This window comes from Plutella xylostella, chromosome 29 (assembly GCF_932276165.1).
Source record: "Plutella xylostella chromosome 29, ilPluXylo3.1, whole genome shotgun sequence".
NCBI classification, from domain to species: domain Eukaryota; kingdom Metazoa; phylum Arthropoda; class Insecta; order Lepidoptera; family Plutellidae; genus Plutella; species Plutella xylostella.
In genome coordinates this window covers 2,895,537-2,922,865 of record NC_064009.1, presented here as the reverse complement: position 1 = coordinate 2,922,865, position 27,329 = coordinate 2,895,537, and the positions used below count along the sequence as shown (strand labels likewise).

The following is a 27,329-nucleotide window of genomic DNA, read 5'->3' as shown; positions in this document are numbered from 1 at the left end:
AACGTAGGTACTTATTATTGTCAAGTATACCTTCATAGGGTTTTCATTTATTGTCATTGATTGTTTACTGTAGAGTCTTTAGTTACACATTTAAAAACATATTTAGATATTTTAAAAATATATAAAGGTTTAATATCAAAGATAAAATTAGTAAAACTGTAAATAATCCGTAGCAGAGTATACTCTCAAGCAACTCAAACTGAATACTACATCTACTGATAAAATAGCTGCCTTTAATTTGCCCTTGACCTTTTAAAGACTTACAGAGATACGGACCTGTTCACTAAGCTTATTTCCACCATAAAAGGCCAATTACATTTCTTCGTTCTAAGTATATATTTCTTGGACGTTTAACTTTCCCACCAACTAGGTAGGTATATAGGTACTGAAGTCCTTTTTGTAGGTATTACTCTAGTTTACCTACCTAGATAGTGCTAGGTATATTTTCTGGTCAACTAGTAAGACCTGTCTTCAATATAATTTTATTAAAAAGATAAAAACTACTTATTTTGCAACAATTTCACAATTAGTTTTTTTAATGATATTTACTGTTTCAATTCAAGATATGTAAAATCAATATGTTTTGTACAGTAGTATTATTTCTATATTCTTATGACCAGTACAGTCATCGTTACAAATTTCAACGAATATACATAGCTTTTCCTCTACAAAAAGCTGATTATGAAAGCTTGGATATAATCAAAAATGTTTTTCTATCATTCATCAATATCTTATTTTTCCTATAGCCTACAAGTAGACGAGATAAATATAAATCTCGGATGTGACTTAGTCAATTCATTCATCTATTATTTATTGTCATATTATGTCTCTTTTTGGGCTCAGTAGTAATAGAAATCGGACTCTACATTATTGATACTTAGTTAAATCCTCTGACTGTAACTAACTGCCTCTAGAGATTCGCATAATAACTTCTGTTTCGCTGGTAACATGTAACAAAAACTACTTGATCTCTCTTCATCAGTCTTTCCACTGCGAAAAGAAAGAAAAAAATCGTTCTTCCTTTAAATTTGAAATAACTTAGCGAAAACTGAACAAAAACAAATGATTCTTTATCCCCGTTCCATTTTTGAAAATAGACTCACACGCGGTCTCCAAAAAGGTTTCAACCGCGAAGATTGGCAACCAACAAAAAGTTCCGGTTCCTGCGAAGAGTTCCGTACCAGTTTATACTTTTTAATCGCGACCTCCTTACTCCTCGTCGTCGGTTTCGCAGCAGCCGGGCCAGCAGCAGCCCTCGCTTCCATCGGGCCGGGTGCAGAACAGCAGTGTCTCTGCCTTGGATACTGCTCGCGGCTCTATGCCGTGGAAGTCACGGAGGTCATCGGCCGGGAACCACGCTCGCTCCTCGTCCTCTACTATGGGGATGCCGAAGTATCTGCGGAGACGGGAGATGGGTTTTTACAAGGACGTAGGTAATGTTGTTTATGGTCAGGGTTCCCTGGTTGTTTGGCGTTGTGAAAATTTGGGGTGTTATGTAAGCTTAAATAAACTTATAGTTGGAATTACAGATTCCAGAATTAATGTTTTGAGACAAAAAAATGATTTATTAGCTTTCAAAATTCGAAATCTATGTTATCCGCTCATTTTGTCATAATTATTGAATGTAGAACTTTGATTACGTAGCTGTGTTACCGAATACCTAAAGTTCCATTCACAAAGCGAGCACGCAATTAATAACAAGCACATATGCTAGTCACTGACAAATATCGATAGGAGAAACTAACTCTGAAACTCTAACCCTGTGGCGAGTAGAGCAAACAGAACTTTGCGACCCTTCAAAGTTAAACCCACACTGTAAATGAAGTTACAGTTACGTCGGCCTACATTGAATCTAGCTCTAAGGGCACCTTTATACGTATAGGTATGTGTACGGCAGCGGTAACTTCGTAATCAATGGAAACTGAAATTTACTTTTGCTATTTATGAGTCAATGACGCAAAGTAGTTACTTACGTACGTAATAAGTTACGTAGTAGTTAATATGTTACCGATACGACTGTTCATTTAAAAGTACTTATGTTTTAATGCGTCACACTGCGATCCGGTCGTTCTCGAGGACGCCCTCCTGCCCGCTGGACTGACGACCTTGGTAGAGGCCTATGTCCAGCAGTGGGTGATTATTGGCTGATGATGATGATGTGCTCACCTAGCGATGGCGACGCCCGGGATCCACAGCACGGAGGCCAGGATCAGCACCAGCATCAGGATCACCGACCACGCCGGCCACGACTTCTTCTCCGTGTCTCCTGGAAACGGAAACCGGGGTTATAAGCATATTTATTTATTAATACACTCACTTACGACTCTTACGAGCAATGAAAAAGTTGCAGTGACAATAACACCAAATCACTCCGAAACGATAAAAACTACAAGGTAATGACGCCGTCTGCAATACTTATTGAAGCAAAAGAATATTACCAACTACAAACATCAATATTTTTATCAAATTCCACAAGTAGACATTGTGGGAGTGAACTTTTTCATTGCTCGTGACTCGTGAGTGTATTTTAATGAAAATCTGGAGTTGTTGCTTCATTTGGAACAATAATTAGTGTGGCTGAAAAATAGTTTTGGTAAGACCGCGTGAGTATAATTTCTAATGGAGTAACGCATGTTTTATAAACTTATAAGTCTAAGATAGTGGTTTAGGGTACAAAGGTTCTCGAACACAACAAAAGACTACGTCAAGCAACAAACACAATACCTTCCGAGGGTATCCACGCGTCATAGCCAGAGCCGTCCACAGCGATCTCTATGAACGAGGCCACCAGGATGGAGATCATGGCGAGGGGCGACAGGTACTTCCAGCAGATCAGCCAGTAGATGCCCGGCCGCTGACCCGTCATCAGCTCTATGTCGTCCGCGAACCTGGAATGACGGGTGAGTGGAGTTTGAACGTATTGTTTTGGAAGGATTATTGGAACATGTATTATAAACGACACCACTAAACCACACTGTGGTGTAGTTCACATAATATTTTTTTTGGTAACCCCACCACCGTAATGTTGTTCTAAATACAAATCATAAGAAATTGAACCATATCGAATTGTTTTTTCCAATCGTCATTGTTTTTTTCATATAACACTTGCTTCTATCACTACTCGGTAGAAGCACAGAAGTGTCGTTACCTTAAAAAATATGTGAAAACAGTGGGGTCATTTACAATGCATGTATATTGTAAGACTCCAATTTGGAAGACCTGCCTTTGTTTTCACTATTGACTATCCTGTAAAGTCTGGTCTTTTACTGTAAACTATACAGGGTATTAAAAATTAAAAACTTTGATTTAATTTCCTGTCTAAATGAAATTGCTTAGTTCTGATTCGAAGATTCTCAAAGTCTTTTCTACACAAACTAAAAACTTCGTAGAGAATCATTATTTGTTTCGCAATCAACAAAGACGGCTTACAAAAGTAGTTGCCAGTAGTTGATACATCTAGAGGCCTAACTATAGATACGTTATAGCTCCTACAAATCATCCTCCCACGCTTTCAGTAATATCTCTGAGACTCGTTGTTTTGTTACTAAGTAATTAGTGTTCCAGCTTCCAAGATTAATCCACGAATGTTAGGTTTTGGGCGACAGAAAATATGTCAGGACAGCTTATGCCTCAGAGGGCACTAATACCCTTGATCAAATCCATTTCAACATCAATACTAAGGTTCTTGTTTGTGATCCTCTCGAAGATAAGAACCTTTTGTGTTGAATAAAAGCTTGTGATACCTAAATACGACTGGATATTTTCTTATTAGGAAATATCTATTTACCCAATTCGGTTAGGTCAGACCGAAAATAGATAAGTCTTTTCTACATGAAAAAATCTATTCCTTCTAATAAAATTAATGTACGAAGCTCTCTCTAAGTATATAATGTAGTATTATATACTTAGGGCTGATTTTTCAATAGTCAGATAAGTGTTGTCTGAAGAATAAAATTGTTGCTGTCACTGTTATACAAACATTCAGATGCAACAGCAACAATTTTATTCCTCAGATAATACTACACGACTATTGAAAAATCAGCCCTTATACATATGTAAATAACATTATATGGATCTGAGAATAAGGTGGGTATATTGTCACGTCTTACGCCCATACCTAGAGTGATTTATGGAGGGAAATTGAATTGGTTAGGATATCAAAAGCGTGAGGTCAACGCGTCCCATCTGCCCAGTGACCGGAAAGCCCCTTGGTGGCATATTCGATTTTAGATACCTATATCTAGTGTTAAGCATTAGATAGGTAGGTACCTATATCTAATGCTTAACGCTACTAACAATATTCTCATCGATTCTAAACCACACTTATTCCTACGGCAATTAAGAAAAATATGAGTAGGTACTACTAGGTAAATTAAATAATTTATCTCTCGTTTAAGAACATGATTTTACGATAATATCCTCCGCCCGTCCATAAAGGCGGTCCATAGGGGTCACTTTAGCATTTGTAAATCGAAGTTTTGGGGCGCCTTTGCGCTAACCACGACTGTATCTCTGTTGTATTAAAAGTACTTTTTCCGATTGCATTTTAGTTCTCGTTTGTTCGTTTTTTGTTAAGCTAGAGTACTCTCCTGGTGCTCGTGATAATTCGCAGTATCCAGTTTCATCTGTTTGTTGCTCGTTAAAAATACATTGTCTTTTTATTGGCATTCGTTCCTATACGTTATCGTTAACAGGCTCGGTTCTGTATTCACAAATAAAGGAGGATTTTGCAGTCAAAATATTTATATTTCGTTAGTAACCAACAAATGAAAGAAGTTAATTTTAAAGGGATCGTTAAATACGAGCACATTATCGCTATAGTTAAATACATAAGTAAATTAAGTAATTTAAAACATCCCAATATTAAGGTTTTTTCTACACAACTTTATATTCTTCAGCTTTCACGTTTCCAGGATATTGTGTTTCATCCATGGAACATTTTATGCGCTTATGAATATCTGATAGACACCATCTGCCGTCGGTCGGAGCCTGCTCGATTTAGCCGTGGAGCGAGATTCTTTGAGATTAAGATTTCATACTCTGTAAGAGATTTTCCTAGCACTGCAGTTTAGAGCTTTTTGTATCGTGAAAGGATAGGAGCTATAAGCGAAGGATAGCTCGTTCCTAAAATGGATACATAATTTAATAAAATTTTATATATCTTTATATTATTGCTTTAACAGATTAGAACATATTTTTTTAAGAATTTCAGCTGTCTTGTCTAGTGTCTACGACTGCGTCCCCAGTTGAAAAACTTTTAGACTAAATTGTATACCGTGATTTTAACCTACTATCTATTAATAGATAGATATTACTTATGAATTCACTCACCTTTTAACACCGTAGACGTAAGAGATCCCAATGCACTCCATCAACGCAATAATCAGAAGTGGGAAATTGCCACTGTACATGTCAAACAGCAGAAAAATATAGCTTCCCGCGCCGTGAGCGAAGGCCATAGACAACACGCAGCACATCAGGCATAGACCTCCGGTCAAATACTCCTTCCTCAAGTTCGGAAATAACTTCATGTCCACTATAGAGGTGACGACTCCTTCCAAGGTCCCGAACTGGGAGTCTATTCCGAGGGTGAACAGCATCAGGAAGAATAGCACCGACCAGAATTGCGCCCCGGGGAACTGGTTGATAGCTTCCGTGAAGATGATGAAGGCTAGGCCGGTGCCTGAGGCAGTCTGGAAAGGAGGATACGATAGTTTACTCATCTAAGGACTACTCTATTATCTGTGGCGATGTAAGTACCTGGCTGTCTTGAATGAAACCCCATATCCCAAAGCCAAAGGTCTAAACGCACAACGCTGGTTCACTGCGCGTTGGTGCACATCCGGATGTGCTAACCTAAGGACTGTTTTATTGAAATATAAGTATTCATTGAATTCGATAAATGAAATATCTCTTACAATCATTTAACCAAAATATTTTATTGCCAATTACAGCCTCAGTGAAGTGTGAAGTCTCACTGTTTTCATAAATTGTTTTCCCCGTTCAATTAGATTTCCGAGAAGTGCGAGCGCGAGAATATCGAATAAAGAATCTGCCATATAAAATTCCCATTTCCTCCTCGCATATTTATATTAAAAGGTTCGGGAATCTTGGTGTTTTACAACTCTGTCAGAAATATATCTAACTCTCCAGCTTATTTTACTATTGTGCCTAGCTTTTCCTGCTAGTTTTGCTTCGAACGTGGATTTTTCTGTATCTGCCTAGTATTTCTATAGCGGCTTAATTAAGTCACTTTCTAATCTATCGTCTCAAAAACCTACACACTTTCGTACTATGTAACGACTAAATCAATTTTGGTCATTTTCATAGATAATGATCGATTGTACTTTGTACAGTGCGACAAACTTATCTGTTCCGGTGAGAGCGAACTAAATTGATCCATATCTCATTACTTACTAATGAATTGTATATTGTAAAAGATAAGATGGGTTTATTAACACCGCAAGAGCGAATTACCACTACTGGCAAACTTAAAATCTTATAAAATGAAGAAATATTACACATTTACGTGAGCTGTCACCGGAACAGATAAGTTTGTGGCACTATACGAGGCTTCAGTGCAAACAAAGAGCTAGTAAACAAATTCATCACTCACATTATCCAACTCCTTCTGTAGATCACACTCCGGCAGCAGCGGCATAATGATCTTGGTCCAGTTGCCGTGGAGGTTCACGTCCACTTGTTCCCCCGCTTCAGGCAGCACCAGCGAGCGGTACGACGACCCGAACACCGCCAGAAGCGTCGCGTTTCGCTCCTCCAGGCATTTCTCATACACCATCGTGGCTTTGAACCCTATGATCGAGAACACCACTATCCCAGCGAACATTGATGTTAAACAGTTCGTCATGGAGACCATTATGGCGTCTCTGTAGCAGTTGTTGTCGACAGGGTTGTAGGAGGAGAACGCTATGAGACCGCCGAACGCTAAGCCGAGGGAGAAGAATATCTGCGTTCCGGCTTCAAGCCAGACGACCGGGTCGAGGATTGTGTGCCACTTGGGGGTGAATAAGTGAGCTAAACCGTCGCCCATGCCTTTGAGGGTTATCCCTCTGAAGAAGAAGATGACGAGCACGATGTAGGGGAAGGTGGCCGTGACATAGACCACCTTGCCGGAGGAGGCGATGCCCTTGATCATGCACATGTAGACGAGGATCCAGGCCACCACCAGCGCCATGGCGATCTTGTAGTTGAAGGTCTCGGGGTAGTTGATGTCCTCGGAGATCTGCAATGTGGTGCGGTACCAGAAGTACTGCGTGGGGCTGCTCACCTGCAACAAGGATGTGGAGGGTTTAGTCGCGCTGAGAATCGATACTACAGTCACGGGCAATAAAAAGGTTCCACTAAGAAAAGCACCAATTTACTCCTAAACGGAAAAGACTAGCGTAATGACGCCTTCTGCTACATTGAAGAACCTACATATAACAGAGAATCAGAATATCACCACCCAAAACGAAAATACTTAATTCAAATTTTAAATTGAATGTTTGAAAAAATTGGGTTTGGTGTCAGCATTTTGTGAGTGGAACTTTTTCATTGCCTGTGAGTGTATTTTATTCTATTCTATTCTGACAGGGGGTGAAGTTCTTGTACGTGGCTCTCTCGAGTGGAACCTTTTTACATATCCCCTTAATTTCAGGTCAACCAGCCTAGCTCCCGAGTGAATTGGAAACTACATAATATTATAGTAAAGGTAGGAAGAATAAAGTTTGGTTTAAAATCCATTTAGTTTCGTACAGTTAAATACAGTTAAAAATAAAAACTAACACACATCCTAAAATTTTAGCTCAATAGGGTATTGGCGAAATCTCGAATTGACTCGAAAAAGTGGTCCCTAGGCTATATCCGTCGTACGTTAAAATATACGTATAAATAAAATCAGCCTACGCATTTTGTATAAAAATTCCCTAGCGATTTATCCCCGGTGATAAAATAGCGATCGTTAAAGGTAATTTGTTTTGGAAACCAAATGGGATTTTCTAACACAAACCCTGTTTATATGTATGTGGAACCAAGATAATCTTAGTTCGAAGATGTATTGAAAGCTAATCCTTAAGCTACAATCCTACAATATTTAAGACCTCTATATGTAGCTAAGTGTTACATATACAATAAGAATGCTTCGTTGCTGTGTTCGTCTACAACTTACGTAAATATACACATAAACACAATACCTATTCTTTGAGCTTTCTGCAAAAATTCTTTCTACTGTCACAAAGCTTGGAACAAAGGCTAAGCACTCGTTTCTTGCACGTTTGTGGCAAGCGGTTGGATACATACCTATAGTTTTCTCCTGTAATTTAACAGAAATATTAAAGTACCTACATAAAATAATCCTTGCTTATTGTTAAGATTCTATAGTCGTATATCTATCGTCGTAGGTATAACCACCCCACCAGGGGCGTATTTAAAAATTGCGCGCCCTGGGCTCCTGTAGTTTTCCGCCCCATCAAGCAATAAAAGAAAACAAAAATGTATATTTTTCATTTTTTTTTTCTGTGTACAAAATTTGTAACAACTTGATTATTACATCATTAGGTACGTAATCAATTTTATTAGTTAAATCAGCTTCAATGTTAAAAATTGCCAAATTATTCAGCCATTCTTTGATAAGACTCGATCTTAAATAGTTTTTTATTCTTTTTAAAACTGAAAATGAGCGTTCTGCACTGCAGTTCTAAGAATTACAGTCCAACTATAAAGTCATGACAATAAAGAGTGTGATTTTGCTGAGACTTTTTAGCAAAATCATCAGATATTTACTTACCTATGTACATATGTTTTAAAAATAAAATACCGATTGATAATGGCTTTTTAACGGATTTGTCCTTAAATAAATATAATAGTTTCATACGGTCTTTAACAATTAGTTAGAATCCACTTCCGTTTTCACGACTTTATAGTTTTACTGTATACGCTTCGCAATTTCGTTATTTCTTCGCTTCAGTCTATTTTCTAAGCTTCAGGGTATGCAGTAGGCCGTAGGGAATGCAATCTCGTACGAGATTTCCACCTAGCGAGATCTCGCGAGATTGGGAGAATGTGAATAAAAACATTATGCAAATGCTTGTATTAGGAACTAGTAACTGACATGATTTGTAATTAAATAGTAACTTCGTTGTTAGTTATTAAAATAATGTAAGTTTCTTTTAAAAATAAACAGCAGAGTACTTATTATTTTTCTCTAACTCTAATAACATTTGTTTATGTCTATACCTAATTACTATAAGTCCCTACTGTAGCTAATAAGTTCAAATTCATACAATATTGGTAACAAAATAATGATCTATATTAAGTATTGCTTTAGTTTCAATAATTAAGAGTAATACAACATTACTGTTAATAAATAAAAACAAAAATTTAACTTCACAAGTTTGAAATAAATGTTTTGAGATCGTATTAATCAAATACAATAAGTTTAAAGTAGAAGATGAAGTTATCAAGGTACGGAAAGGCAAGTTAGTTTGTCTGAAAATGGCTTGTCAAAAAACACATATTTTGCATGAAAAACACGTCGTCACGCTGCATTTCTCGATCTCGTATCTCGAGATCGAGATCTCGGCGAGACGAGATTGCATTCCCTAGTAAGCAGTATTGAGATGTATGGCCTCGCTTCGCTCGACTTTTTACACTTTAGGGAATCCCAGTTAGGTTTGCGCTACCTCGCTTCGCTCGTCACTCTAGGTTTTAGAAATACGGGGTTGGTGTGAATGACCTCGCTTCGCTCGGCTCTTTAGGATTTAGAAAATGCCGATAAGGTTAGGCTTTAGAGAATGCTGGATTGAGATGAATGGCCTCGCTTCGCTCGGTTCTTTATTGTTGAGGAAATTCCAGTTAAGTATGTATGACCTCGCTTCGCTCGGCTCTTTAGAGTTTAGAAAATGCCGATAAGGTTAGGCTTTAGGGAATGCTGGCATGAGATGTATGGCTTCGCTTCACTCGGCTCTTTACGGTTTAGAAAATACCGGTTAACTTTGTATTGCCTCGCTTCGCTCGGTTGTCAAAACATGAGGGTATGCAGGGTTGGAATGTATGGCATCGCTTCGCTCGGCACTTTACACTTTAGGGAATCCTGGTTATGTTTACGCTGCCTCGCTTCGCTCGTCTCTCTAGGTTTTAGGATATACAGGGTTGGTTTGAATGGCCTCGCTTCGCTCGGTTCTTTAGGGTTAAGGAAATGCCAATAAGGTTAGGCTTTGGGGAATGCTGGGTTGAAGTGTATGGCCTCCCTTCGCTCGGCTCTTTACGGTTAAGTTTGTATTGCCTCGCTTCGCTCGGCTCTCAAGGGTTAAGGAAATGCAGGGTTGGTTTATGTGGCCTCGCTTCGCTTTTTAGGGTTTAGAAAATGCCGGTAAGGTTAGGATTGACTCGCTACGCTCGGCTCTCCAAGCTATTTCCTAAAGCTTGGAGATGTAATGGCTTTTACGCTCTTTACCGTTAGGGAAATACCGGTTAGGTTTGTATTGCATCGTTTCACTCAGCTATCTACAGGTTGTTGCAAGCACTCTGTATACCATTCGATTCTCCTTGAAATAGGCGTTCTAACAATCCATTGAATTTCAATTTCTACTTGAGTTTTTAATATCGTAATAGGCGGATTTAAAAATACGCACTTGTTTTTCAATACTTTAAACCGTTTTTTTTCATTTTTGGTATTTTTTAGTATTTTTTTTATTGTAGTCGATAGATTTTGACTACAGCTCACGATTAAAACCTACATCAATACTTTATCCGTGTCAAAAGTTACACTGATTACAAATCTGGGTCGGCAAAATGATCTCAAAATGGCGATAGCCCCCCTCTTACCCCCACAATGTCATACTGTTCTTTGAAATCTAATCTCTTAATCTTCATTTAAATCTGTTCTTTGGAATCTTAGCTTTCCAGTGGTATAAATTAATTACGATATTTCAAAAGATATAACGAAAACGGTGATGCCCATTTTTTTGGCTGTTCAACTTTTTAAGATACCCTCTTACCAAAACCATAGACATTGCCTGCCTGCCGGCCGCCCCTGGGCCGCCCTTCGCTGCCTGCCGCCCCTGGGCTTTAGGTTGGCGGATTAAAAAAGTACAGAACAATATTTTAGAACGTAAGCCTAGAACCGCCCTGAGTCATCTTTCCACATGTTGATTTCAAGTCTTAAGAAATTTAATTTAAAGTATAAAAGCCGCCCTTGTTCTTTTCTGAACCGGTGGAATAGTCTAATATTTTTCCGCTTCGGTATTTTTTGAAGGAAATCTAAAGAAAAAAAAATGTCTGTCGCCCTGCACAAGTTTATTTATAAACGTTCTAAAGTGTACTCGTCTATCCAGAAAAAACCTTTTTTTTTACGTGAATACGATCAATACTTTTTTAATCCGCCAACCTAAAGCCCAAGGGCGGCCTACCGGCCGCCCCTGGGGCGCCCTTCGCCGCCTGCCGCCCCGGGCTGTAGCCCTTTTAGCCCTAGGGTAAATACGCCCCTGCACCCCACAAATCTCATTATCAGTATCGAAGGACGGTATAAGATCATAACTTTAGACTTCATTATTTGAAACTATCAAACTTTGACTCATTCATTACCATACAGTATTATCATATTGTCAGCCACGGCTTGAAACTTGTTGTTAAGTTCCCCAAGATAAGATTATATTGTAGGTAAGGTTTTGTACAAGAATGCGTATTTAAAATTTAGTAACTACCTATATGGTAAATGCTGCATGCATTGGTAAAAAAATAAACTCACGGGCAATGAAATGGTTCCACTGAAAAAAAGGCTAGCTTAATAACGCCTTCTGCAACATTAAAGTACATTTAACAGATCATCAGGATATTACCAACGAAAAACGATAATATTTTGTTAATTTTTTTAATTAAGTCTTTGAAAAAATTGGGTTCTTTTGGTGTCGGAATTTTGAGAGTTTTCATTGCCGGTGAGTGTATTTTGGAAATACATATTGTCAAGAATATGTAATAAAAGATACAAAATGTAAGTAGCCAAAGCCAACGAAACGCAAAAATTATTAATATTATTCCTAAAAATCTCATCATTATCATCTTGGTCTGATTAAAAAAACGAGTCTAAGGGTGCGTTGCACCATTTAACTTTAACTATTACAAACGTCACATCGTCTGTCAAAGCATCGGTTAAGCGAAAAATTGGTTGCACCATTCAACTATGGTTAAAATGACGTCATAACTTTAACGATAACCATAACCACCCCATGTTGGCCGGTTACTGTTAAAGTTAAAGTCAGGTAGCTGTCAAACCCGTTGTATAACCTCAAAGTAACAGTATTACGTACAAATATTAATATTCAATAATTCTTATCATGTCGCTTCTACGTGAAAAAGCGCTTGAAAAAAGTTCCTCAGAAATTGAGATTGAGGTGGAGTAAGTACGGAACTTACGAAATATGAAGAGAAAGTTGTACTTTCAGAGAACTGATTCGCAGGTTCCAGGTCTCAAAAATGTGGCTCGTGTGTTGGCTTTAAAACTAGAACCTTTCTTACTGCCTCCAACGACGAAGTAAGTGCACCTATTATTATGTTGTAGGTGTAATGATCATCTTCACCACCAAATAAGCGTCCACTTCTAGCCATGGGCTCTTCCAAGGAGCGAAACAACACTGTGCCCTCGGCCTTCCTTATCCAGCCACTACCGGCTACCTGCCGGTTGCCGGTCCAGCGCAGCAATCTAATATCAAAGTAACCTACGTAACTCTTTAATTGAGTTTACTCTTTTTACCTTGTTTTCAGAAATTTTGCAATCACTCAAATACAGAAATATATCAATGAAAATAAGGACAGAACTAAGAAGAGTGCAGCCCATTATTGTGGCTACGGCATAGCTGCATAATACATTATGTAAAAAAAATAAAGACCCTGTGCTGTACCACCAGCTAGGTTTTTTATGATGATTCATCATCTGATGAAGAGGAACCTGTCTATGCAGTTAACAGGAATGATGAGCATAATCGAAGGATGTCAATAAATAATTATTTTAATAGATTACATCGTTAGTTTTTATTTCAACTTGTTAAGAATTAATTAATAAGATAATTAACAATAAAGGCTTCTATTCTATTCTCTGGGGGTGTAAGTACCTGCACCTGGCTCTCTCGAATGGAACCTTTGTGCATATCCCCAAGGTCTAAACTGCCTTCCAAAGCTTGGACCATTTCTCCACTACGCTGGTACACTGCGGGTTGGTGGGTTCACATATCTAGATGTGCTAAATCTAGATATGTTTTCCTCACCGTAAGAGCGATGGTATACATTGTACTTATGTTAAAAGAACTCATTGGCACATGTCAGCGCCGGGATCGGACCCGCATCTCTGGCGTGAGAAGCGGGCGCTTACCCGACTGAGCTACCACCGCTCTTAATAAAGGCTTATTAGAGTCTACTTTGTCGCGGGTTTTATTGATGATATTCTTTTGGTCAATATTTGGAGGAACAACAGACTTAGTTCCTATGACATGTTGACTTTGAGTGCTTTGACAGAGAATGACGGCTACAATGTACTCTGTGACGGCTTCAGTCCGACAGCTAGATTTGGTATTGCCTTACATAAAAACGTTTCCCACAATAACTTTGGGGATAATTATGTCTCAAACGAATAGCAACCCTAATAACATTAACAATGACCGACGATTTGATGGTGCAACACGTTGCAGTAAAATGTTAACTGTAACGACTCTGTCATTGCTAAGTTTAACCTTAACTATTACGATAACCGGGATGTTGATGCAACCCACCCTAAGGGTGCGTTGCACCATTTAACTTTAACTATTACAAACGTCACATCATCTGTCAAAGCATCGGTTAAGCGAAAAATTGGTTGCACCATTCAACTATGGTTAAAATGACGTCATAACTTTAACGATAACCATAACCACCCAATGTTGGCCGGTTACTGCTTTTGTTAAAGTCAGGTAGCTGTCAAACGTATTGTATAACCTCAAAATAACAGTATTACGTACAAATATTAATATTAAATAATTCTTATCATGTGGCTTCTACGTGAAATAGCGCTTGAAACAAGTTCCTCAGAAATTGAGATTGAGGTGCAGTAAGTACGGAACTTACGAAATATGAAGAGAAAGGTGTACTTTCAGAGAACTGATTCGCAGGTTCCAGGTCTCAAAAATGTGGCTCGTGTGTTGGCTTTAAAACTAGAACCTTTCTTACTGCCTCCAATGACGAAGTAAGTGCACCTATTATTATGTTGTAGGTGTAATGATCATCTTCACCACCAAATAAGCGTCCACTTCTAGCCATGGGCTCTTCCAAGGAGCGAAACAACACTGTGCCCTCGGCCTTCCTTATCCAGCCACTACCGGCTACCTGCCGGTTGCCGGTCCAGCGCAGCAATCTAATATCAAAGTAACCTACGTAACTCTTTAATTGAATAAACTTGTTTTCAGAAATTTTGCAATCACTCAAATACAGAAATATATCAATGAAAATAAGGACAGAACTAAGAAGACTGCACCCATTATAGTGGCTACGGCATACCTGCATAATATATTATGTTAACAAAATAAAGACCCTGTCCTATACCACCAGCTAGGTTTTTTATGATGATTCATCATCTGATGAAGAGGAACCTGTCTATGCAGTTAACAGGAATGATGAGCATGATCGAAGGATGTCAATAAATTATTATTTTAATAGATTACATCGTTAGTTTTAATTTCAACTTGTTAAGAATTAATTAATAAGATAATTAATAATAAAGGCTTCTATTCTATTCTATTTTCTGGGGGTGTAAGTACCTGCACCTGGCTCTCTCGAATGGAACCTTTGTGCATATCCCCAAGGGCTAAACTGCCTTCCAAAGCTTGGACCATTTCTCCACCACGCTGGTACACTGCGGGTTGGTGGGTTCACATATCTAGATGTGCTAAATCTAGATATGCAGGTTTCCTCACGATGTTTTCCTCACCGTAAGAGCGATGGTATACATTGTAGGTACTTATGTTAAAAGAACTCATTGGTACATGTTAGCGCCGGGATCGAACCCGCATCTCTGGCGTGAGAAGCGGGCGCTTACCCGACTGAGCTACCACCGCTCTTAATAAAGGCTTATTAGAGTCTACTTTGTCGCGGGTTTTATTGATGATCTTTTGGTATATGAATCTTTTGGTCAATATTTGGAGGAACAACGACTTAGGTCCTATGACATGTTGACTTTGAGTGCTTTGACAGAGAATGACGGCTACAATGTACTCTGTGACGGCTTCAGTCCGACAGCTAGATTTGGTATTGCCTTACATAAAAACGTTTCCCACAATAACTTTGGGGAAAATTATGTCTCAAACGATTAGCAACCCTAATAACATTAACAATGACCGACGATTTGATGGTGCAACACGTTGGAGTAAAATGTTAACTGTAACGACTCTGTCATTGCTAAGTTTAACCTTAACTATTACGATAACCGGGATGTTGATGCAACCCACCCTAAGTAAGCGGCGCAATCAAAGCGTTCCTTTTGAAATATTTTTACAATACGCCGGTCGGAAGAAAATCGGAAACGGACGAGACTCACCGGATATTGTGCTGATTGAGTCAAGAACGTTCTCGACCGTACGAGGAAACGGAAGGCGGGACACAAAGATATGGAGAGGCGGAGAGGGCTCAAATCTGGCTATACCGGAGATAATATTGAGATTTGGTTTCGTGCTCATGACCAGTGGAAATGTTTTCCCACTTAGCTGTTAAGTTAGTAGAATAGCTGGACATTATTCCTCTCCCAAGGAGCGCCGCATGACTTTGTCCTAGGGCGTTTCCAGCTGCAGGTTGTTGCAAAAAGGGTAATACTAAGCCGAAACCTACATGTGCAGCATGGTATATCTAAGCCCGAAAATGAAATCAGAATATCAAAATTTGCGAAAAAAAAGTCATTCTCCATATTAAAAAGTCACGTGACCAACATAGTTTCTATGGAAAATGATAAAAGTTTTTCGCGAATTTTTGAACACCCTACACCACCGGGTACCTGTTTTCGGATCAGCATTCTGAAGGACGTCCTACACTACTTGTGTATGTGCCTGCCTGTGGTCCTAACCCTACCCTAACGATATGCGGTCCTAAGACCATAACCGGTCCCCAACCACTTCAGATCAAAAGTAGGTAAAATTTTATGCATGTTATTTTTATTACATAAGTACGAATTCTCTGGTGAAAATGGAGAAAGCACCTATATTCTCTTGAAATAAATCTGTACCATCCACTGAAAATGTCACAAAATAAATCACACTTCCGAGGCATAAATGTATTTTGAAATTGCTTTTTTATTTACTTCGAGATGAATATGAATTGGCAAGGAATGAAATATCGACGAAAATTCCATCTCTTTGATGGCTAAATATTTAAATAAGCAAATCCCTTCGTTGACGGAAAAATTATTTCACAACAGAGATCTCAAAGAAAGAGAATTCCACGCATTCTTTCTTCTGTTGTTTGTATGTTTGTCTACGTCATGACGGATCTTGATGTCTAAATTAATAAGTGTTCCTAGGTACTTGTACTTGTACTTACCTACTTATACATACATAAATGTTTACTTAAAACATTTATGTATGTACAATCCTTAGCTAAACTTACCGTATGTACCTGCATACATCTACCAACGTAATACTAACTTGCATGGTGTGTGTAGGTGCATAACTAGGTTGTTTTCTGGTATTGTTTTTGTTTTTTGCACTTAACGCTGCTACTGAAATAACTTTTTATAACTAAGTATAATGTTAATTTATAATTTTTTTTTTTACTTATACGCTGTTCTAGGGTAACAATCTAAGGCTATTATAATCTCACCTAGTAAGTAGATTAAGTCCTTGGATCTTGTAATTCAAAAATTACTTATTTTCTTGAAATAAACAGTTTAAATTTTTTTTTTTTTTTTATCAAAATTAGAGGATCAGGATGTATGTTGCTAAGCAGTAACTAGATCGGATTCTCATTATTCTAAATGTATACAGGGTGTTGCAAAAAGGGCTATACTAAGCCGAAACCTACATGTGCAGCATTTTCGGGCTTTGGTATATCTAAGCCCGAAACTGAAAGCAGAATTTCAAAATTCGCGAATTTTTGCAACACTCCGTATAAGGTGTATAAAAATAGAATAAAATAATCACTCTGATGGTTGACCTTTTCAGTTGGTTTTTATTACTTTTTAAGCAGAGCAAATTTTTTCATTAGTTGGTTTTTATTTACTTTTTATTTAACATTTAGAGCAAAAAAACTAAAATGTTTCATATTCAAAGCACGGTACGCTCGCAGTGATCAACATTCATAGGACGCTGCTTTCCAATGTCAGCTTCTAACGACCGGGAATATAGTCCATTTTAGATTAAAATGTATTTCAGTGCCATTTATAGACACAATATTGGTGAGCCCGGATCGTATTCGTTGAAATTAGAACCTTGTTGTGTAGGAAATAAAGTGAGAATTACTAAATATTATGTTACAAGGAAATATTGGGCTTTAATTTAATTACCGTTTCCACATACATTTTGAAGTAAATTTTCAGTCATGGATAGGAAATACCTATCTACTATAAAATAATATTGAGAAGACATGAATAGAGGTAGTTTGGGTACTTATATATATTCAATATTCATCTGAATTTACATAAGTTAAGTGGAATCACATAGTATAAATAAACATCGTATAAACTTCAAAAAATGATTAGCTAGTAACTAAAGGCAGCAAACTTTAACGTAAACTAAAAATATGAAATCTGGTAGAATCAGCTAAAATCCTATTATACAAGACACGTAACATGCTCGATACACGTTATCGAGTTAGGTTCATCGATCAGGCAAACAACAGGAGCTTCAGTGGATATTAGCTTTCGACAATAACAAGATAATGGCATTAGCGCTTATCTGACGACGCTAACGAAAATAACTTGAGCGTGTTGTACTTCTTACATTCTCCAGTAAGTATATTCGTGTTAAATGGAACCTTACATGAGACACACAACTTAAATTCTATCGATACAAATTGAAACTACGGCTACGGATTACGTAGGCGTGCTACGCCGCGGCGTAGGCATGCTACGAGGAGGCTACGACGCGGCGTAGCACGCTACGAAGTGGCTACGAAGCGGCGTAGGCATGCTACGAGGTGGCTACGGCGCGGCGTAGTCTTGTTATATAGTATGTAACGGTATTGTATGAAGCACAGCTGTGTAGAAACATACAACATTATACTGTATTAATTAATATTAAATAAATATGTTTGGTTATCTGTTGTCTTCTACTTAGTTCTTAGTTCTACATCATACTACTTACAGATGGTGATACTGGTACTTATTCGTAAACAATAATATTTTAATATGCTGTAACATGCAAAATGATTTTTACCAACAGTAATCTTTTATGTTTATAAAGAACTAAATAACAAAAATACGTACCTATTGGAGTGTACCAAGTCTTTCAAACTTACCCAACGGATCAAAGTGGTATCTCCGTCACTCGAATGGCGCGGCTTTCAGATCAGAACATTCAGTGAAAATGCAATAAAAACGTTCTTCACAGCTCGTTCGCGCCTCGATTTTCCGCTTCTACTCAATTTACCAATAAAAAAAGTTTCATGAAATGTTCTGAAGCTGTAACTTTCGCAAAATTCTTAAAACTTCGTCTCTAAATACTTTGTCAAAAAGGGCTGGCCTTCGTCATATTGTTTTTAGGAACTCAGAAAAAACATGAGATTCATTTATGTTTCCAACTCGAATGTTTTTTGGGAAAAGTAAGTTAGGTTTTAATGGTTTCTTTAATGGCTTGTTTTGCTTAATGTAGTAAGTGGAGAGCTATTTAAAACCCTTTTAATAAATTCAGAATGAGAAAACTGTGTGTTTTCGGATGAGATTTTTCACCAAGATTTAAAAACTGAACGATAATAAGTACATTTTTATGTTAAGTTCTTTGCCTTTTATTTTGTAGCACTCGTCCTAGTTGCGCTTGAACATTACTTACTTATACGTTTTGTTTCCAATTTTCCGATCAATTCTATTTTAAGTAGAAAAGCACATGGAGCCATGATTCTGAAAATATATAAACATTTTCAAGATGTAGATTCTATCTAATTCAAATTCAAATGATTTATTGCATACTAAGTGTGAATATTCTTAACACTAGGCACTTACAACTTAGTAACCTTTTTCAGGTGTAGCAATCTAATAACATTTCATACCTATAACGTCCGAGTCTCAAAGCAAGTTGGCAAAACCCTTTCAATGGTCCCTGCACGAGTAGGCATTCGATATTGATGTGTCCCGCTATTCCAATATCATTTATACATCCCGTTCTGGCATATTGCGTCCCTTTTCCCAGTCTATCTATAAATAATTTTCCTTTAAACCCAAACAAGGTTGACCGTAGCTGACTGCCCACGCAGTATTCTAAGGATCGTTCTTAATATGAACTTCATAAGAGTTAAAATCCAAGCTTCACGTCTGTTACAGAGTTGCAGACACAGACAGTAATTTCCAAGCAGTTTGTGTAAAATTATACGCTTGACTATGTTTGGTACGTGCCGAACAGCTTACTGGATTATCAGCTTTAATGTTTTGTAATTAAAGGTCATAGGTCACGACTAAATTAGTGCAGGATAGGAAATTGATGCCACTGTTGCAACCTTTGCAATAGCGTAGGCAGAGGGTGGGAGCAACGACTTTTGACCTTCAATACTTCAATGGCAGTTGAAGTAGAAATAACGCAACGTAGGTATCGTGTAGAATGTTTTTCAGAGTCGCCGGTACTTACCGCCTTGTAACGCACTTACAACGCTTGAGTGGCATTGCTTTTCTCTCCTACGATTTTAGCTCATTGTAAGTCTCGGGCTATTTTCTACTAGGTAGAAAGTCACACGTGTACTAGTAAAACTACGATATTGGTGGAGTTAATTAAAACTGCCAATTGTTGGTTTCTGTCGAATAGAACAATAGCTAATAGTACTGGTAACTTCGTTAATGCCTACATAATTAAACGAGAACAATTCAATTGAATCAATAGTAGAAACGTCGGTGACAAATGGAAGAATTTAATAATAGGAGTCTATTTGAGTAATTCTAGAAAGTCATTAACGAAACCTTTTAGACAGATCTTATCTAATATTTCAGACGAGTGAGCAAAAAGATAGTGGTTTAGCTTTGAAGTTTCGGTCCGTGAAACCATTTATTTAATGTTTGGAAGTGTGCCCGTCTGCCCCTGAGATTGCCCTCGGCATTAACCCCGCAGCGGACGGGCGGGAACCCGACCGCCTTTGTCGTCAACCCCTAATCGCATCTCGACGCAATCTTACCATCTGGAAAATGTTTGTGATAAAATGTATATTCTAGGTCCCAGCTGCCCTTTTAAAGGTCAAGAGCAGAAAAAATGGTTAGAATGGTTGTTCGCGGACATATTAGGTTATTTATGTCGCAGAAATGGCAAGGAAAGCTTATAGCCTCTCTGGCCTAGCCATAAGCTAAGCTGTATAGTTTATTGGTTCGATGTTGGTACAAAACAATTAGACAATTTGAGAACCTCCTCCTTTTTTCGAAGTCAGTTAAATAACGATTTACTATGCACGGATCCAATGAGTTCTTTAAATTTAAGTACAATGTAGGTATACCATCGCTCTTATGGTGAAGGAAAACATCGTGAGGAAACCTGCATTAGACGGAAGAAAGCGAAACGATTATTATTTTATTTTTATAAATATACCTACTCTTGTAATTTATAATTTGTAGCGAAATATTGTCCCTTGATAAGCAAAATCCATTTACGAACCAAAAACTTTTAGAATCACAGAGCTTTACCATTTTGTATGATGACCTTCCGACCGATTTCGGCCATGGCGACTGCCATCGACTCCTAACTTACTGTGACGCCTGAGGCGCACCAGCGCCAAGACCTAATTCTGGCGCTGGTGCACCTTAAGATGGCTAATATAGCCAATTTTGGCGGTGAACTTCCTCGCACAGTGTGGACAAGTAAGAACACCGCGTTCATAATTGTAGATGATGGCCGCAGGTGGCCGGTCTCGCAGTGCATCACGCTTTGCATTTAATTCTTTTTTGCGGCGCTCCTCGTAACCAGCCACCCTAGCCTTCACCAATCGTCTCCACTCGGGACGTCGTGCTGCCAAACTCTCCCAATGTGCGGGTTCGATATCGCATCTTTTGAGGTGCCTTTTCAGGACATCCTTGTACCTCAAGAGCTGACCACCGACCTTACGTTTGCCCTCTTTCAGCTCCGAGTACAAGATGCGTTTCGCGACCCGCTCCTCCGCCATACGTGCCACGTGGCCACACCACCGAAGTTGTCGCCGCATTAGGTACGACTCCAAGCCACCAACATTAGCTCGGCGCAGTACTTCGGTGTTTCGCACGCGATCAGACCATTGGATGTTCATAATACTTCTTAGACATTTAAGGTGGAATCGATCTAGCGTGCGAATGTGGTGACGATACACGCACCACGTCTCGGAGGAGTACAGCAGATTCGGCAGCACGATAGCCATGTACACCGAAATTTTTGTGGCCAGTCTCAAGTCATGTGAGCAGAAGACCCTGGAACTCAGCTTGCCGAATGCTGCGGCAGCAGCCCCGATCCTACTGTTAATTTCAGCGTCAAGGTCGCACTTGGATGAAATAGTGCTCCCCAGATAACGAAATTTATCGACCTGCTTCAACAAATCTTCGCCGATATGTATTGCCAGTGTTTCGTGACCGTGCATGTCCAAGGACATCACTTCTGTCTTTTTAACACTGACTTTCAGGCCGAATTTACTGCACGAAGAGTGGAAAGCAGTCATTAGTTGTTGCAGGCCATCTGGGGAATCTGCTGCAAAGCTAAGATCGTCTGCATACATGACCTCAGTAACCATAGCGTACGACACTTTCGTAGATGCCTTGAGTCTAGCCAGGTTGAACAATTTCCCGTCTGTGCGGAACCTTATATGGACACCTTGGGAACAACTCCGCAGAACCTCCTGGACAACTACGGCAAAGTATATGGCGAACAGTGTGGGTGCAATAACACAACCTTGTTTCACCCCACAGGTGACGGGAAAGAAATTTGACTGCTCGCCATCCACTGTGACACAGCATTGCATGTTGTCATGTAGTAGTCTGAGAAGCTCTACGAAATCCTCCGTGCATCCCACCTTCTGCAACACCAGCCAGAGGGCTTCACGAGGGACACTGTCAAAGGCCTTCTCCAGGTCTACGAAGCAAAGGTATAGGTTTTGACCCTGTTCCCTGCTCTTCTCCTGTAGTTGGCGGATTGCAAAAATTGCCTCGCACGTCCCTCGGTCTGGTCGGAAGCCGAACTGGGTTTCTGGCAGGAATTGTTCGGATAATGTCATAAGGCGGTTTAAAAGTATTCGGGCAAAGACTTTTCCACAGACTGAGAGAAGAGAGATACCGCGATAAGAGTCATGGTCAGAGCGATCGCCCTTGCTCTTGTAGAGAGTGCTGATGCGTGACACTAGAAAGTCATTTGGGACTCGCCTCAGCTCCCACATACGAACAAAGAGCTCCCATACCTGCGTGTGTAACTCCTCACCGCCGTACCTCAACAACTCCGCTGGTATGCAGTCGATGCCCACCGCGCGCTTGTTGTGGAGCTGTTTAATAGCAAGGACAACTTCCTCGCGTGCCAGTGGCCTATTCAGCTTCTCACAGACTGGAAGTTGCGGCAGTAAGCTAATATGTCGTAGATCGGCTGTTCGATCTACATTCAACAGTGTTTCAAAATGTTGTGCCCATCTGTTTAACACATCATCTCTACTTGTAAGAAGGTGTTGCCCATCTAAGGATCGCAATGGTACCTTTATGTGAGACGATGTGCCGACCAGCTTACGTACCTCGGCGTGGAACTCCCCGAGCTGTTTTGTTTCAGAAAGCCACTGGATATAGTTGGCTTTTTTGAGCCACCACCTATCTTTAGTTTCCCGAGATATTCTTCTGAGTGCCTGGCTACTCTCTTTTATTTCCGCCGAATTTCGATCCTTTTGGTTCCGCAACAGGTGTCGGTGTTTATCGATCGCTTCTGTGAGCATTCCGTCGTTCTCGTCATACCAATCCTCGTTCTTTCGAACCTTTAGACCCAAGACGGTAGTAGCTGAATCCAGGATACGAGATGTCAAAACACTCCAGTCAGCATCAATGTCACCTGTCTGTTCACGCGGTGACGGTAGTTTCTTAGCTAAGGCTTCGCTGTAACTCTTTCTCACTTGAAGACTGGTCAGTTTGTCTACGTTAAGACGTGAGCATTTCGCTTTCTGAGACCTTCGTGGAGGAGAGAGACGGATATGCATCTTGGTGACAACCAGGCGGTGGTCGGTCCAACAGTGTGCACTGCGCATGACGCGAGTTATCTGGACACAGGAAACGGGAAACGTCGCTTCGTCTAACGATAGCGTAGTCAATCAGGTGCCAGTGCTTGGATCTTGGGTGCATCCACGTAGTCTTGTGCTTAGCGGGAAGTCTGAACATGGTGTTCGTTATCGCAAGGTCAAACTGGGCACAAAGACTCAGCAGCAACTGTCCATTGTTGTTCATGTTACCGACTCCGTGTCTACCCAAGACCCCAGGCCATGCCTCGTAGTCCTGTCCTACTCTGGCATTGAAATCGCCCATGAGAAGGACTTGGTCTCTAGGGCGCACGCCATTGAGACACTGTGTCAATTCCTCGTAGAATTGGTCCTTAATATCATCAGCTTTATCCAGCGTAGGTGCATAGACACTGATGATATTAAGGAAGTTGTTGTTTAATAGGTGCAAGCGTAATGTGGTGATGCGGTCAGAGATATGGACTGGGAACTCCCCCAGTTTCCTGACAAGATGATTTTTGATCGCAAATCCAACGCCTGACCGTCTAGGTTCAGCGGCTGTGGTACCTTTCCAAAAGAAAGTGTAACCCCCGCCGTGTTCCGTAAGCTCCCCCTCATCAGCAAGATGTGTTTCACTGAGGGCCGCTACATCGATGTTGAAGCGCCGGAGTTCTCTTGCTACAATAGCGGTCTTACGCTCTGGACAGGCGTTGTCATTGCGATCAAGAAGCGTCCTCACATTCCACGCCCCAAAAGTCATAACCGGTGTTTTTTTTTGGTACAGTTTATTTTTGTTACTTCGACCGCGATTTTTGTTGATGCGGAGGCAGCCGCGGTTGCTACCATCCTGAATTTAGGGGTAAGCCTTTTTTAGGGCACCTTTTCTAGCCCCTTCCCCATGTGGAGAGAGCAGGGCCTCCCTGAATAGGGCTGCTCTGTCACTCTGGGTGCTGCCGAATTCGCACTGTCACCCCAATGCAGTGCAAAAGCGACCACGGCGTTATAGACACCCCCAGAGCCGCCTGTGTGCAGACTTCAGACAAAGCCCGATTTGCATCAAACCGGACCTCTCTACCTCGGTCCATCGCCACAGGACTTTCAGACGTAAACGGAGTCCTTTTATATGGAAGCAGTCAGGTACGCAGGATATATTAAGGTGCACAGATGTACGCGCAAACACAAGTGCACACACTCGTCCCCCCCTCTCTGTATCCGATGGAACGGAGAACCGCTACGACCGGGGAGAGGTTTGGATGATGTGTCTGGCCGACGATTGCTAATGCCCTCTACCGTCGCCCTAGGCCATCCACCTTGCCTTGCTACCTCGCCGAGACAGCCATGCCCTCTTGCATATCTGCGGTGGGTTGCCTTTCTCGCCGAAGCAGACTTAGTGCATAGCGCGGGAGGTGTCCGCGGATTAACCCATCTGCTAAAGCATCAGGTCCCCTCAACCAGGTTTAGCCCGCGAGTCGACGCGGTTTGCCGGAGTGTGGCCGCTGTATGCACTACAGCTACTTGGAGCCACTGGTGAGAGATTGTGGGCCGCATGCAGCTGATAGTGACTACCACCCTTAAGCCTTAAAGAGTCGACTGGCAGAAACATAGAGACGTAGCTGCAAGACGCCCCACTACACCATTTTGTATATCGAATGATTAATGGATCTAGAATGACATCACACGTTTCTAAAGTATGGAAATTACTAGTACCTATCTGTATATCTATTCTTATTATACATGCATATGGACACGACTATAAAATAGGCTTTTCTCATGGAAGTAAGAAGTACTTACATAAAGAATATTCTATCTATGTATCTACTTACGTGTTGTACAGTAAGTACTTATTACTGCCATGGCTTTTCTATGGAAATTTTGTTTGTCGCAGTGTTTTTTTACTGTTCCTACTTACTGCCTTTACATAACTTTGTATTATATTCTGTACCTACCTATGGCCGGGCATTGTTATGCAACAAGCATGTCGTACCCACTATCATCTAAATTGAATCAACAATGTTCGCCATGATTGAATGAGGAGTAATTACGGACATATCATGTGCGTACCTGCTATATGCTAGAAAATATAATATCTTAGATACTCCTTAGATACTTAGGTACTGATATGATAATAATACAGCAAAACGGATTGGTACAATTATTTAAGCCGATTTTACAGCATTATATTTACAGCTTCACAGTCAACACCATTTCTTGAGTCAGTGGTTACAAAATATATAGGTAGATACGCTCAGATCAACATTTAGTTGGTCTGAGAAGATAGTTTAGACAGATTTTCATGATGACCGAAGTCTATAAACCTATGCAGCTATTTCAATGCCTAGATATAGGCAAAGTATTAAAAACTACTGGTATCTATCAACTATGTAAGTATCAACCAAGTTCGAATAACTTAATCCGTTCGTCAAAGACATAGCTGAAGTGATTGTGTACCAACTTTGATTGTAACATAACAAAGGAACGCTGAAATCTTGTTCTATTTACGGTCATGAAAGGAAATAATCGAAGCAAGTTGCGTAATAAAAGTCGGTGAAATTAATGAAAGTGACCGTTTCTAGGAGGGTCATCTATTATACCCCACTGAAGAACATTTATACCTCTAGCACACAGACGTTCGATACTTACGTAGAGAAACTGTATGCCTTGCAATTGCAATCACAGTTTTTTCGTAGTTAAGTTTATGTTTTACTACGAGTATGTGGTTTCGCGTAACTATTACATTTCCTAAAATGTAATCAAGAAGGTGCATGCTTTCACATAAATCACCGTACTAAGTATGTGCTATCGATAGATCATTAAATGGGGCTTTTCATGAACATACTAAACTATAAGCCATCTATGAGAACTTTAAACTATAGTGTATAGGTTACTCACGGCACATTCCGGCTCAGTGGTGTAGGATCCGTTCGGGAAATACTTCTTGGGGCACTCGGCCCACGGCAGCTCCGCCTGGAAGCTCTGAGCGAAGTAGAACAGGCACCACGCGATGATGGAGTTGTAGTACAACGCCACGTTGAACGACACCACGGCCGAGCTGATGCCGATACCGCCCAGGTACGGCGACACCTGGTGCCACACGCCGATAGCTCCCTTCCGCAGACGCTGCCCGATCGCCAGCTCCAAGTAGAATATCGGGATCCCCTCAATCGCCAACATGACGAAGTAAGGAATCAGAAACGCTCCGCCCCCGTTTTTTTGCGCTAGGTAAGGAAACCTCCACACGTTTCCTAGCCCGACAGCGTAGCCGACGGTCGCTAACAGAAAAGTCAGCTTGCTATCCCAGGATTCTCTTTCCACGCCTTCTGGCTTCGCGGCGCGGTCTTCGACGGTACTGGCCTTGCTGGTGGGCGTGTCGGAGGAGCGGCGGTTGGGGCTGGTGTCCTCGAAGGCCTCGTTGGTGGCTCCGTACATGATGGGCGCGCGCGCCGAGGGCAGCCCGTTCTCGAGGGTCACCAGCCGGCCGCGGAGCTCCTTCATCTCCATTCGGTCGATGCTGCGCTGGGCGTAGAGGTCCCGCGAGCTCTGTCTACGCATCAAGTGAGCTGTGTTCGCCATTTTGCACCGTTTTCTTAGTCTATTTAATTATCCTAAATTATTGTCTCGGTAACTATTTATTGTCTCCGTGTAGATGGAAGAGCTTTTAGCGCGAGTCGTCCTCAGCGTCGTGGCATGATATGAGCGTCAATAGGTAACACGTGAATGATATTGACACCGCTCTCATTATGTTTAAAGCCGACCTTAATGATATTCCTATCGATTGACTATTCATTTTCTTGTTTCAATTTTCACGGCAACACTTCTTATTTATTTAATCATTAATATTAAAGATCTCTCAAAATTATATGATTAGTTTTTTGTTATAATTATTGAGTGCCCAAAAAGATGCCCTTTTTTATTTGTGTTGGAAGGGTGTGGGCGGCGACGGCTGCCGCGGCGGTGGCGGTGCACACTGGCGGGAAAACGTCCCGAAATGGGGG

General features: G+C 40.4%; 1 protein-coding gene across 1 annotated transcript; it reads right to left on the bottom strand.

The window, feature by feature from the left end:
- Positions 1-494: 494 nt before the first annotated feature.
- On the bottom strand, positions 495-27,329 carry LOC105394920 (sodium-dependent neutral amino acid transporter B(0)AT3). The gene is made up of 6 exons (XM_038117381.2): positions 26,227-27,329; positions 6,617-7,288; positions 5,332-5,693; positions 2,725-2,888; positions 2,167-2,266; positions 495-1,396 (listed from the first exon to the last, which is right to left on the bottom strand). Exons 1-6 carry the CDS (start codon positions 26,905-26,907, stop codon positions 1,210-1,212), a joined length of 2,166 nt encoding a protein of 721 aa, XP_037973309.2. The 5' UTR covers positions 26,908-27,329; the 3' UTR covers positions 495-1,209.